The sequence below is a fragment of the Pipistrellus kuhlii genome, unplaced genomic scaffold, assembly GCF_014108245.1.
Source record: "Pipistrellus kuhlii isolate mPipKuh1 unplaced genomic scaffold, mPipKuh1.p scaffold_m20_p_29, whole genome shotgun sequence".
In the NCBI taxonomy this organism is placed as follows: Eukaryota; Metazoa; Chordata; class Mammalia; order Chiroptera; family Vespertilionidae; genus Pipistrellus; species Pipistrellus kuhlii.
The window spans coordinates 5,412,794-5,425,157 of NW_023425528.1; the positions used below are offsets into that span (position 1 = coordinate 5,412,794).

Below are 12,364 nucleotides of genomic sequence, written 5' to 3' on the forward strand. Positions count from 1 at the left end.
GTGCAGGGGGGCGCTGCGTGATGGGGGAAAGTCGCCGGCTGAGCCTCACATTTTCTCCTACTTTCCTAACTTTCTAGTGTGGGGAGCAAGAATAAAGCCATAGTGCGGAGTGGAGAAGGGGTGCCTGCTGGCAGTGGCTGCACGCTTGCAGATTTCCCGCCTGCGCCTAGCGGCGGCCTCACATGCCAAGTGGGGAGCGGGAAGTGGGGAGCAGGGAGCAGGCGGCGGGCGGCGGTGGAGGGCGGGCGGGCGGACGGGCAGGTGGCCCCGAGCCGCTGGCGCCCGCGCCTTGGCTCAACCCCCAGAAGCCAAGTGAACCGCTGCTCCCTCGTGGTGTGAGGGCGGTGATGTTTTTTCTCCCACCCACTTTTGGGTCCCCCCGCCCTACTCGCGCGCACTCTAGCTCTCGCCACAACCTGAGAGCCACAGATCTCAGAGGAGCGCCAGGGAGAGCTTGGAGAGCCTGCACCAGTGGAAGACAGAGAAAGCCAGTGAACAGGTCAGTGAGCAGTGCCTGGAGTCTGCTTCCCTTACCGTCCTTTCCAGCCTTTGCACAGGTGGAGTATCTTCTGCTGGCCTGAGCCACTCCTGAAAGTTCCCAGAGGGCGCCCCAAACTCTCTTGATCTGTCACCCCCAACTCGAATTAGGTTCCAGCTGCCAGAGACCAGGGTGGAGGTGGGGCCCTGGGGCGCCTGACTGGAGGCAGGTTGGGGACTCTGAATTCGAACTCACCACTCTCCACTCCCTACTCAGCCTGCATATTTCCATGCTCTGGTGCTTCCGGAGAGGCCAAATGAGAGGCTACCCCTTAATTATCCCTTTGCCCAGAGCCTTTTTTCTCACTTGCTTCAAGTGCCCTGGACCAGTGGGAGATTAATACGTGCTAAAGTTAGTGAAACTAGGAAGGATAGGGGAGAGGCTCCTCTAGCCTCTGGACAGTTGCCTCATTTTCCAATCCAAACAACTGGGGTCAGAGTTTGAGAAGCTAGGATCAGGAAGCAATTCAGTATTGCCAGGGCCTGGAAAGCCTTCCTTCTAGTCCCTCTGGCCCTGCCACTACCTCTATGAAAATGGGCAATTGAGTTCTGTAGACTCAAATGTGCCTGAGATTATTGTGGGGAATAAAATGAAATTATAACAAGATGTTTTGCAAGCCGTGTTGTTTGTCAATAGTAAATAGCAATGAAGGCATTGACTTTGAAAAGAGTCACCTGGGCTAGAACTGACATTTTTCAGTGAACTGAGCTTTTCTTTTTGAGGTAGAGTGGGGAGAGGAGGTTAGTCATCGCAGTCTGAGACTGCAGTGTCTTCCTATTGTCAGGAAGAGAATTGCTTCCCCCCAGGGTGGTCCCACAGATGATAGTGAATGTGAGATTATAAGGTCTGTCAAACCTCTCAGTGAGGATTAAAGAAATGATGTGGGATGGGGCCTGAAGAACTGGCTGACATGTGCTCAGCCCTTTCTTCCTCTGAAAATGTCGCTGGTTCTGTTCTACACAGGAGACTTCTTTTGAAAATGGACAGACTCCTGACAACTTGATGGCTCAGACTGCCTTGCAGTTGTAGCTGGGCAAGGATATTTTGGGCCTTTTTCTTGATGCAAATGAACAATGCAAATGCTTGTTTCATGGCACCTTAATCTACACATTTCATTAGGTTCTGACATGTTTCTTTTTGTGTTATGAAGCCCAGTCTCCCTCTCCTCTCCCCCGTGTCAGTTGCAGGGTTTCATTTTCTTTGTTGTTTTCTTGCTGTGGCTTGGATCTCCCCAAAACATGTCAATGGCTACATTTCTAAGTAACCTGTAAAAGAACCAGTGCAAGTTCAATGGCATAGCCTGTGTAAAGCAGAGAGTTAATGTAGAAATAACTCCAGTTAACTGGGTCAAAGTATAATTTGAAAAATTAAGGACAGTTTGGCTCTTTGCAAGTGTAAGACTCAGCATGTTTGCTGAGCAATACTTACTTGTGTTTATTGCTACAGTCCCAACAAATTTCTTGCACCACCCTGCTCCCACAAAAGGAAAAAAAACAAAAAAACAAAATGGATAGAGAAATTGAATGGTGAGGAGGCCTGGGAGGAAACTCTTCTTAGTTTATATTTCTGCACAGAATACAAAGGCAGGACTGCAGGATCTTATAAATTAAAAGTTAAGATTTATAAAGCGATTAGTTTTATGATGTTTTACATCACAGCCTGGGAGGCCACACCGATGACAGGAACAGCAAAAGAGATTAATTGCTCTCTCGTCACCAGCTTTTCTATTTGCTCATAACATTAGTTGGGACCCAAGAAAAGCAAAAAAATTCTAAGAGCCGTTTTCTTGCCAGCATGAGTTATGAAGCAATGCTACTGTTCACTGAATCGCCCAACCATTGTACAAGAAAAATAACCCTGTTGGTTCTTGCATGGGGAGACCTGAAAACTGTGGTTTGAGAAACACTTCTGAGATCCATATGTGATTGTGATAAATTGGATTTCAGTGGTTTAAAATATATTTCTCATTTGGATATTTGGGGGATAAGCTTATTGAAGTAGACTCAGGAAAAATGTCCCAACTATTCATGCAAAAGATTTGCTTGAAGGGAACCTGGTAGCTCTTAAAAGACAGACATTCTGAATGATTGAAGGTGGACCACAAACTCACAAAGAGGACCAAGACATCAGAACCTATACCTTTGACATGCTAGGAATGTGTCCGAAGACAATTTAGTTCTTGTTTAAGGAGGTAGAGAAGGCAGAATGGTATGGGAAATCCTGGCTGATGGCACAAGTTATTCTCTATGATTAGTTATCCTTTCGTTATTATATGCATAAATGGATTTCCAAATATCTGGACAATTTCAGAGCATTTAAAGTAGGAGCTGTGGTATACAGATCACAGCCCAAAGACAGTTTACTTCTCCAGAATGATCATCTTGCATTTCTTCCAGCTCTTTATGCTAGGTATTTAGGTTAGATTTTCTGAAAAGATCAATAAGTTAAATTACCATGGATTAAGCCCAGATTGAAATATGGTGTTTTTAAGTATTTAAATATTTTCAAATAACCAATTGGAAGAGTTTTTCAAATTCTAAAGCCTATGGAAACGACCTGTGACTGGAAATGAGCTGTGTTTGAAGGCTAAAAAATTTAAGATTTCTACCCCTTAGATTGGAAATGTAAGTCTCCCATTTTTAAGAATTGTAGTTGCTTTATAATGTTCTTTTTGCTTGATGGTGTACTGTAACACATTACCTATTTAATTTTACCTAAATTCCCTGAAAAGTGGCCCATTTTAAATTTCCATTTCACAATATGCCTAAGCCTTTCAGGTATTTAATTGCATCCATTTGCTAATTACATCTATGTTTTCCAACATAAGTAAGCCAAACTGAAGAGCCTTATGGATCCAATGGAAGACATAGGAGAAACACTGATCTTTGTGCCTCATCCCTGAAGTATTAATAAAACAGAAATCTTGAACATAAGATTAGTTAATTTTTAAATCGTTTGGGTATCATGCCTATTATTTTTATCTAGTTTTCCAAAGTAGCTGTTTTGCAAACCCCAGTTTCTCTTTTCCCCCAAAGATAATCTCTTGAGAAATCAACTTTAATTCCCTTAAAAAGGAGGATTTTAAACTTTATTTTTATTGCTCTACAACTTGGCTTAGCATTGGATAGAGATACATGTTCATTGTCTTTGCAAGACAGGAGAGGCAGTTTCTATTTCTTACATAGGAAAACAATGCTTGCATTTATGTAAATTCTCCAAATTTATTTTTCCTAGCACATTAGAAACACTAAGCATCAGTGATCTCCATCACTTTGAGGATCTTTTTAAAGTCTTATTTCTGTTTTCTTCCCAACAGCTTGACTACACCAGACCCTGGAGGTTTTGAGTTGCCTTTCACAGTGGCCAAAATGAGAAATAAGTGGAAAATGGGAGGAATAACATACATCTTTACCTTGTTGCTATTCTTTCTTTTCCTAGAAGGAAGCAAAGCAGAGCAAGTAAAACGTAAGTGTCTTAAGTTTTAAAAACAGGATGCTTTCTTATAATTTCTTTGAAAATGTGGTTATAATTTGTGTTGAATGTGATGTAGCCCAAATGTGGCCATGACATTATTCTAACAGAAGTGAATGGTACTGGTTTATGCATGAATTGATAAAATAATAAGAGTTTTGAATCAGGCCAACTAAATTTGGGGCTGTTTTTCTGATTATCATATAGTTTTCATCTCATAGTACATGTGACACATTAGCCTATTTTCCTTTTCCTGTTTTAAACTGTACAAATCTCATTCCATTTTACGTAACTCTAGAAATATCTGACAGTTGAGCTGAATTTTTCTCAAGTTTCAGACTCTTCAGCACAGGTTTTCAGTTTATAAAAAAGAATAACAGGGGTAAAAAGAAAAAGTAAATCGGGCTCTGCCTATTCCCTTATGCAGAAAATAAAGAAGGAAAATGCCTTCACATGAGCTGGATTCAGATGAAAAATCCTTTGAGGAAATTGAGATTCCAGGGACCGTGAGCAAATTGGATGCCATTTATTGAAAGAATAATTCCCTGCAAAGCCAGGGAATATTTCTAGAAAGTCAGCGATCCGTGTGATGGGCTAACATGTTGGAGAGAGCAGAGTGGCAGGGAGTGGAGCTAATTAACCCTCATTGCCACCACATTTAGGAGACTTACGAGTAACCATTGACTTCTCTGCTCTTGTTAGGAGCTTTCTCCTGTCTTCACACAGTATGAGCCTCAGCTTCTTTGGACCAATTGCAACCACCTCTGAGCTGGATACTTGCTCCAAATTTGAGAGAAAAGCCATAGCTGTAGTTCCCTTTTTTGGCTACATCAAAAGAAGCACAAAGTGGAACTGGTCCAAGAAAGGCATTCTCTGCTCCACTGAACTTATTCATAAGAGGGAACTGTGAAAATATTATTGGTAGGCGCTAAAGTAGTATTCAAAGCCCATCATTTAAACATTTATCTCCTTTATTAGTATAAGTTTACATATATTAGGCATGTAGTTTGTTGACAAGGGGAACAGTGTCAAGCTTATTCCATTGTTTTTCCATGTTTCGGTACTGCTATAATTTTCAGAGTAAATTTAGCCCTCTTATTCGGAAAAATAGTGATTTGATTTGGTTTTTAAATATGAATGATGTATGGAGATATCTAATATATTGGGCCATCAGAGGAAATTTAGCAGGGCACGATCTTAATAAGGAAGCTTGGATCAACCTCTCCCCATGTATTCCTTAAAACTCCTTCCTCTTTCACTTCGATATACTCCATCAGATCCCTCCTTTTCTAGAATTTGTCCCCTTGATTTAAGGGAACTTAATAGAAAAGTTTTCTATCCGTTCTCAGCTCAGCCCACAATCAGCTGGGCTTAAAATCCTTTCTCTCTTAAGAAGAAACTTCCCTTATTGCCTGTTACTGATGGCATCATGGGGAAAACGAGCAATTCTTAGAAGACAATCTCTTCTGGGAAGCCTTCCATATTTATGAAGGATTGAGGAATATTGCCCATGTGATGGAGAGCTTAATTGACAAACCAAGGAAAAATGCAACTTAAAAACTATTTACAGACCAAAAACTATAACTTTTTAACGTTTCCTGCCACCTATGAATTTGTCCCAAGCCCTTTTGATATTCAGTTGGTGTCAAAATGATTATGTAACACATGGCCTAGGGCACCAGTTTTGGCCTGATGTTTGAGCCTTTTAATTAGAGAACGAAGGCAAGGTCATGGTCATTTCCTGAATGAGCCATTCAGCATCATTCTTTGTGGCCACATCAAGCTATCTCAAAGACATATGCAAAGTTATCTCTACTAAAGGGAAAATCTCAAAGCATATGCCTTATGTATGTTGCCCCCCCTCTTCACACACACACTGAATGCACAGAGCTTTACACCGCAGCTCTAACAGTGGAAATATCAATCCATCTATGAATGGACATTTTAATTAGTATCATGCATCCATTAAAATGTGTTTATTGAAAATTTGATAGTCATGGAAAATACTTATATTAACTTATTTTAATATTATAAAATTAGTAATACTTTACAAAACACTATGAAAGTATCTGAGCTTTGTAGAGAACATGTATCTCATAACTCCCATCCCAAGTCCCAGGGTTAGCCATTACTAATAGTTTGAGATCTGTTTTTCCAAACTCTTTTCTCTGTGTTATGAAAATAATCTTATATGTTTATAGACTGTTTTCTTTTACAAAAATGGGACATGCGTCTTTTTCTGTAACTTGCTTTTATTCAGCAATGTATCTAGGACATCCTTGCATGTCAGAACATTGTAATATAAAAGTACCATATTCATTCTAATGCCTTCAGTTTCCAGTTGTGTAAGTGTGCCATGGTTTATTTAACCAGTCCTTATTTGTAGATACTTAGGTTGTTTTCAGTTTGTTTGTTTTTTGTTTGTTTGTTTGTTTTGTATTACAAATAGGGCATTAATGAACATCTTCAGGCACTTAGGTAAGTACTTGTGAGGAATTATTAAGTCAAAGTGTATATGTTCAATTTTAATCTTCTAAGGACTGTCAAATTATCCTCCAAAATAGTTGTATTAATTTATACTCCCACAATCTTTATATGAGTTCCCATTTCTAATTATTTCACCAAAGTATTATTAATTTTGGATTTTAGGACAATTTTAATAGGGAAAACCACATTTCAGTTTTGCTGTGATATTTTTCTCTTACTGGAGCATCTTTTCAGTTATTTTTAATCCAATTGTATTTCTCCAGTGAATTGCATATTTTTCAGTTGGGTTGCTTGTCTTACTGGTTTGTAAAAGCTTACTTATTACCATTTTGTTATTTCAAATTTTGTGACTCACTTTTTGCATTTCAAATATAATTTTCCCCATCTGCCATTGGCTTTAAACTTTAACTTGTATTTTCTCACAAAAAATTTTAATTTTTGTGAAGCCAGAGCTGTCATTAATTTCCTATGGCTTCTGGATTCCTTTTTATTCCTAGGACTGTATTTTCAACTCCATATTCTTTTATATTCTTCTATAGCTTATATAAATTGAGGTTTATCCATAGTTCTTTATTCCATCTGAAATTTATATTCATGTATGGTGTATAATAGGGAACCTATTTTCTTTTATCTCTGGTAGTAGATTCATGAATATTATTTTTGTTCAACCTTGTGCTTCTAGTTGTTCCAAAGTTTTCATAATTGGCAAGAATTAGTTTTATATAGGAGAAAAACCCTTTAAAAGAATATCTCATTTCCCATGTATTCTATAGAAGGGTAGGTATGAGAGTGGAAGAAGGAAAAGGAGGTTTTTGTTGTTGTTGTTGTTTGTTTGTTTGTTTGTTTGTTTTTAACTTAGAAAAACTTCAGGAAACATGTGTGAGTGTAGCTCCTTGTCGCCAGGTAACCATTTTATGGAAGAAAGCCAAGGATTTTTACTGTTCACAGGATGGTTAGAATATAAGCTTCTACATCAAAGAAGGTGCTCTGTAGGATGTTTGCACTCTTATTTTGATTATCAAAATGGAATGAAGGGGGGGCACCATTGTGGCTAAAGATACTCATTCAGTTGGTGTAAAATCTGAAGAGGTCTGAAAAAAATGCTATATTTGAGGAAAACTATTTTCACAAGGAAATGTTGAAGTGGGTGCTGCCACTTGCTAGTAGTTAAGTAGACATCATTACAGTTGTGCTCATAGGAGGGAAGACGGGCTCAGGAACCCAGGAAATATTGATGGTGCATTGCAGTAGATGAATGAGCCATTTGTGGCTTATATAAAAGTTTGTTACTGTCCAGAATCAGCAAGGTTTGAAGTCTTTAACTGGGAAAATGTCTTTCTGTAGCTCCATTATTCTGTGTTGTTAAACTTCTAGTGACAGAGGCCAAGAATTCTTTTGAAGTTCAGAGGAGTGTAACATTTAGTGCATAATATTCATGCAAATATGGGACAAACAGGATGAAGAGTTTGCTATGAACTATTGATCAAAGTGATGTGGAAGAATTGAGTTGTTAGGAATATTCAATTATTTTGAATTGACCATCCTGTACCACATCTGGCACGTTTTAGGGAGAGGAATTTCTCATCTTCACAGAGTCCATTTTTATTTATTCTTTATTGTTGAAAGTATTATGTATGTCCCCTTTCCTTCTCATTGTCCTCTCCCAGTCTGACCCTGCCCCCCAACCCCAGCTTTCACCCCCCCATTGTCTGTGTCCATTGGCTATGCTTATATGCATACAAGTTCTTTAGTTGAACTCTTATCTCCCCTCCACCTCCCACCCTCTACAGCCTTCCCTCTGAAGTTAGACTTTCTGTTTGATGAGTCTGTGTCTCTGGATCTATTTTTGTTCATAAGTTTATGTTGTTCATAATATTCCACAAGTGAGTGCAATCATGTGATACTTATCTTTATCTGACTGGCTTATTTTGTTTAGCATAATACTCTACAGGTCCATCCATGCTGTTGCAAATGGTAAGAGTTCTTGCTATTTTGTAGCAGTGTAGTATTCCATCATGCAGATGTACCACAGTTTTTTAATCTACTCATCTGCTGATGGGCACTTAACTGTTTCCAAATCTTACCTATTGTAAATTGCACTGCTATGAACATGGCGGAGATGCATATATTCATCCTGAATGGTATTTCTGATTTCTTGGAATATATTCCTGGAAATGGGATTACTGGCTCAAGTGGGAGTTCCATTTTTTTATTTTTGAGGAAAGTCCATACTGTTTTTCATAGAGGCTGCACCAGTTTGCATTCCCACAACCAATGCACTAGGGTTCCTTTTCCTCCACATCCTCAAAAACACTTGTTGTTTGTTAATTTTGCACCTCATTTTTGTTTTGATTTGCATATCTCTAATGATTAGTTACTTTGAGCATTTTTTTCATATGTCTCCTGGCCTTCTGTATGTCCCTTTCCAAAAGTGTCTATATAGGTACTTTGTCCATTTTTTATTGGATTGTTTATCTTCTTTTTTGTTAAGTTGTATGAGTTTCCTATAAATTTCGGAGATTAAACCCTTATCATATGTCACATTCGAAAATATGTTCTCCCATGCAGTGGGTTTCCCTATTGTTTTGTTGATAGTTTCTTTTGGTGTGCAGAAGCTTTTATTTTGATGTCGTCCCATTTGTTTATTTTTCTCCTTCATTTCCACTATCCTAGGAGATGTGTCAGTAAACATATTGCTACAAGCTATATCTGATATTTTTCTGCCATTCTAGTCTAAGATTTATATGGTTTCCTCTCTTATGTTTAAGTATTTTGTCCATTTTGAGTGTATTTTTGTGTATGGTGTATGTTGGTGGTCAAGTTTTATTTTTATGCAACTATCTGTCCAATTTTCCCAACACCATTTATTGAAGATATTGTCTTAACTCCATTGCATGCTCTTGCATCCTTTGTCAAATATTAATCGAACATAATGGTTTGGGTCCATTTCAGTGTTCTGTGTTCTGTCTCATTGGTCTATGTGTCTGTTCTTGCACCAGTACCATGGTGTTTTGAGAACAGTGGCTTTGTAATATAACTTTATGTCTGGTATTATAATACCTCCAACTTTGAACTTTTTTCTCTGGATTGCTGTGGCTATTTTGGGTCTTTATGATTCTGTATAAATTTTTGGAGAATTTGTTCTATGTCTGTGAAATATGCCATTGGTATTTTAATGGGGATTGTGTTAAATCTATAGTTTTCTTTGGGTAGTGTGAACATTTTAATGATGTTGAGTCAACAATTCATGAACATGGTATATTCTCCCACTAGTTTATATCTTCCTCTATCTCTTTTTTCAATGTCCTATAGTTTTCTGAGTACAAGTCTTATACCTACTTAATTAAGTTTGTTCCTAGGTATCTTAACATTTTTTCTTGCAATGGTAAATGGGATTGTTTTTTTAGTTTCTTTTTCTGTGAGTTCATTATGGGTGTATAAAAATCCCATAAATTTCTGGGTGTTAATTTTCTATCCTGCTATGTTGCCAAATTCATTTATTAAATCAAGTAGTTTTTTTTCGTTGTTGTTTTTTTTTTTTTTTATGGAGTCTTTAGGGTTCTCTATATACAGTATCATATCATCAGCAAATAATGAAAGTTTTACTTCCTTTCCAGTTTGTATTTCTTTTATTCTTTCTTCTTGTCTGATCACTATGGCTAGCACTTCTAGTACTGTGTAGAATAGGAGTGGTAAAACTGGGCATCCCTGTTTGTTCCAGTTCTTAGAAGAAATTATTTCCGTTTTTGCCCATTGAGTATGATGTTGGCTGTAGGTTTGTCATATATGGCTTTTATTATTTTGAGGTATGTCCCTCTATTTCCACTTTGCTGAGAGTTTTTATCAAAAAAGGGTGGTGGAGCCTGAGCCAGTTTGGCTTAGTAGATAGAGAGTTGCCCTGTGGACTTAATGGTCCTGGGTTAGATTCTGGTCAAGGGCACATGCCTGGGTTGCAGGCTCGATCCCTAGTGGCATGCATGCAACAGGCAACTGACCAATCATTCTCTCTCTCTTTCTCCATTCCTCCCTGAAAGCATTATTATTATTTTTTTTTTTAAGAAAGGATGTTGGAATTTGTGAAATGCGTTTTCTGCATCAGTTTATATGATTGTGTGATTTTTGTCTCTTAATTTGTTTATGTGATGTATAATGTTTATTGATTTGTGGATATTGTATCAGCCTTGCATCCCCAGAATAAATCCCATTTGATCATGGTGTATGATCTTTCTAATGTAATGCTGGGTCCATTTTGCTAGAATTTTGTTGAGGATTTTAGTATCTATGTTCATCAGGGATATTGGCCTGTAATTCTCTTTCTTTTTTGTGTCTTTATCTGTTTTTTGGATTAAGGTAATGCTGGCTTCATAGAAAGAGTTTGGAAGTGTGCCTTCTTCTTGAGTTTTTTAGAATAGTTTGAGAACGATTGGTTTTAGTTTTTCTTTGAATGTTCGGTAAAATACTCATTTGAAGCTACCTGACCAGAGCTTTTGTTTCCTGGGAGTTTTATTATTATTATTATTATTATTATTATTACTGCTTCAATTTCCTCCATAGTTATTAGCCTATTCAGATTTTTTTATTCTTCCTGATTGAATTTTGGAAGATTGTATTTTTCTAAGTATATGTCCATTTCGTATAGGCTGTCCAATTTGTTGCAAAACAGTTGTTTGTAGTTTTTCTTTACAATTCTTTGTATGTTTGTAGTGTTGGTTGTTATTTCACCTCTTTCATTTCGGATTTTGTTTATTTGGGTCATCTCTCTTTGCTTCTTGATGTGCCTAGCTAGAAGCTCATTGATCTTATTTATCCTTTCAATGAATCAGTTCTTGGTTCTATTTATCTTTTGTGTTGTTTTGTTGTTGTTGTTTTTTTGTCTTTATGTCATTTATTAATAGCATGCTATTTAACCTGCAAGTGTTTGATTTTTTAATTGTAGTTGATTTCTAATTTTATGTCATTGTCATCTGAGAAGATGCTTTTTATGATTTCAATCTTCTTGAATTTGAAGAGACTTTGTCTGTCATAATATGTGGTTTATCTTTGAAAATATCCTATGTGCACTTGAGAAGAATGTGTATTGCATAGCTTTGGGATTTAATGTTCTGAAGATGTCAATTAGTTCCATCTGATCTAGTGAGTCATTTAGGATTGCTGTTTCTTTCTTTCTTTTTTTTTAAATATATTTTATTGATTTTGTACAGAGAGGAAGGGAGAGAGATAGAGAGTTAGAAACATCGATGAGAGAGAGTCATCGATCAGCTGCCTCTTGCACACCCCCTACTGGGGATATGCCCGCAACTAAGGTTCATGCCCTTGACCGGAATCGAACCCGGGACCTTTCAGTCCCCAAGCCGACGCTCTATCCATTGAGCCAAACCGGTTTTGGCTAGGATTGCTGTTTCTTTCTTGATTTTTTTTTTTTTTTTTTTTTTTGTCTGGAAGATTTATCCAGTGATGCCAGTAGTGTATTGAAGTACCCTACAGTGATTGTATTGCTTTCAATCTCACCCTTGATATCTTCTAGAAGATTTTTTTTTTTTTTTTTATGTATTTGGGTGTTCCTGCATTGGGTTCATAAATGTTTACCAGAGTTGTATCCTCTTGTTTTATCAACACCTTTAGAATTATGAAGTGGCCTTCCTTATCTCTTATTATGACCTTCACTTTAAGGTCTACTTTGTCAGATATAAGTATTGCTACCCCTGCTTTTATTTCATTTCCGTTTGCCTGAAAATTTGTTTCCATCCCTTCATTTTCAGTCTGCATGAGTTCTTTGTCCTGAGATGGGTATCTTGTAGACAACATATAGTAGTATATGGGTCATGTTTTCTTATTCATTCATCCCCCCTATGTCTTTTGATTAGAGCA

General features: G+C 37.6%; 1 protein-coding gene across 5 annotated transcripts in view; it reads left to right on the forward strand.

Moving 5' to 3' along the window:
• Positions 1 to 247: 247 nt before the first annotated feature.
• The window catches only part of CHRDL1 (chordin like 1), a 183,275-nt gene continuing 171,158 nt past the window's right edge, over positions 248 to 12,364 (forward strand). For 2 of the 5 annotated variants that reach the window (XM_036454463.2, XM_036454464.2), the window contains exons 1-2: positions 248 to 499; positions 3,855 to 4,003. In XM_036454463.2, the coding sequence (XP_036310356.1) occupies positions 348 to 499; positions 3,855 to 4,003 (301 nt within the window). In that variant the 5' untranslated portion in view covers positions 248 to 347. Of the gene's footprint in view, positions 500 to 2,966; positions 3,163 to 3,854; positions 4,004 to 12,364 lie in introns of those variants that run through there. The other 3 variants (XM_036454461.2, XM_036454462.2, XM_036454465.2) reach the window with 2 other exon arrangements.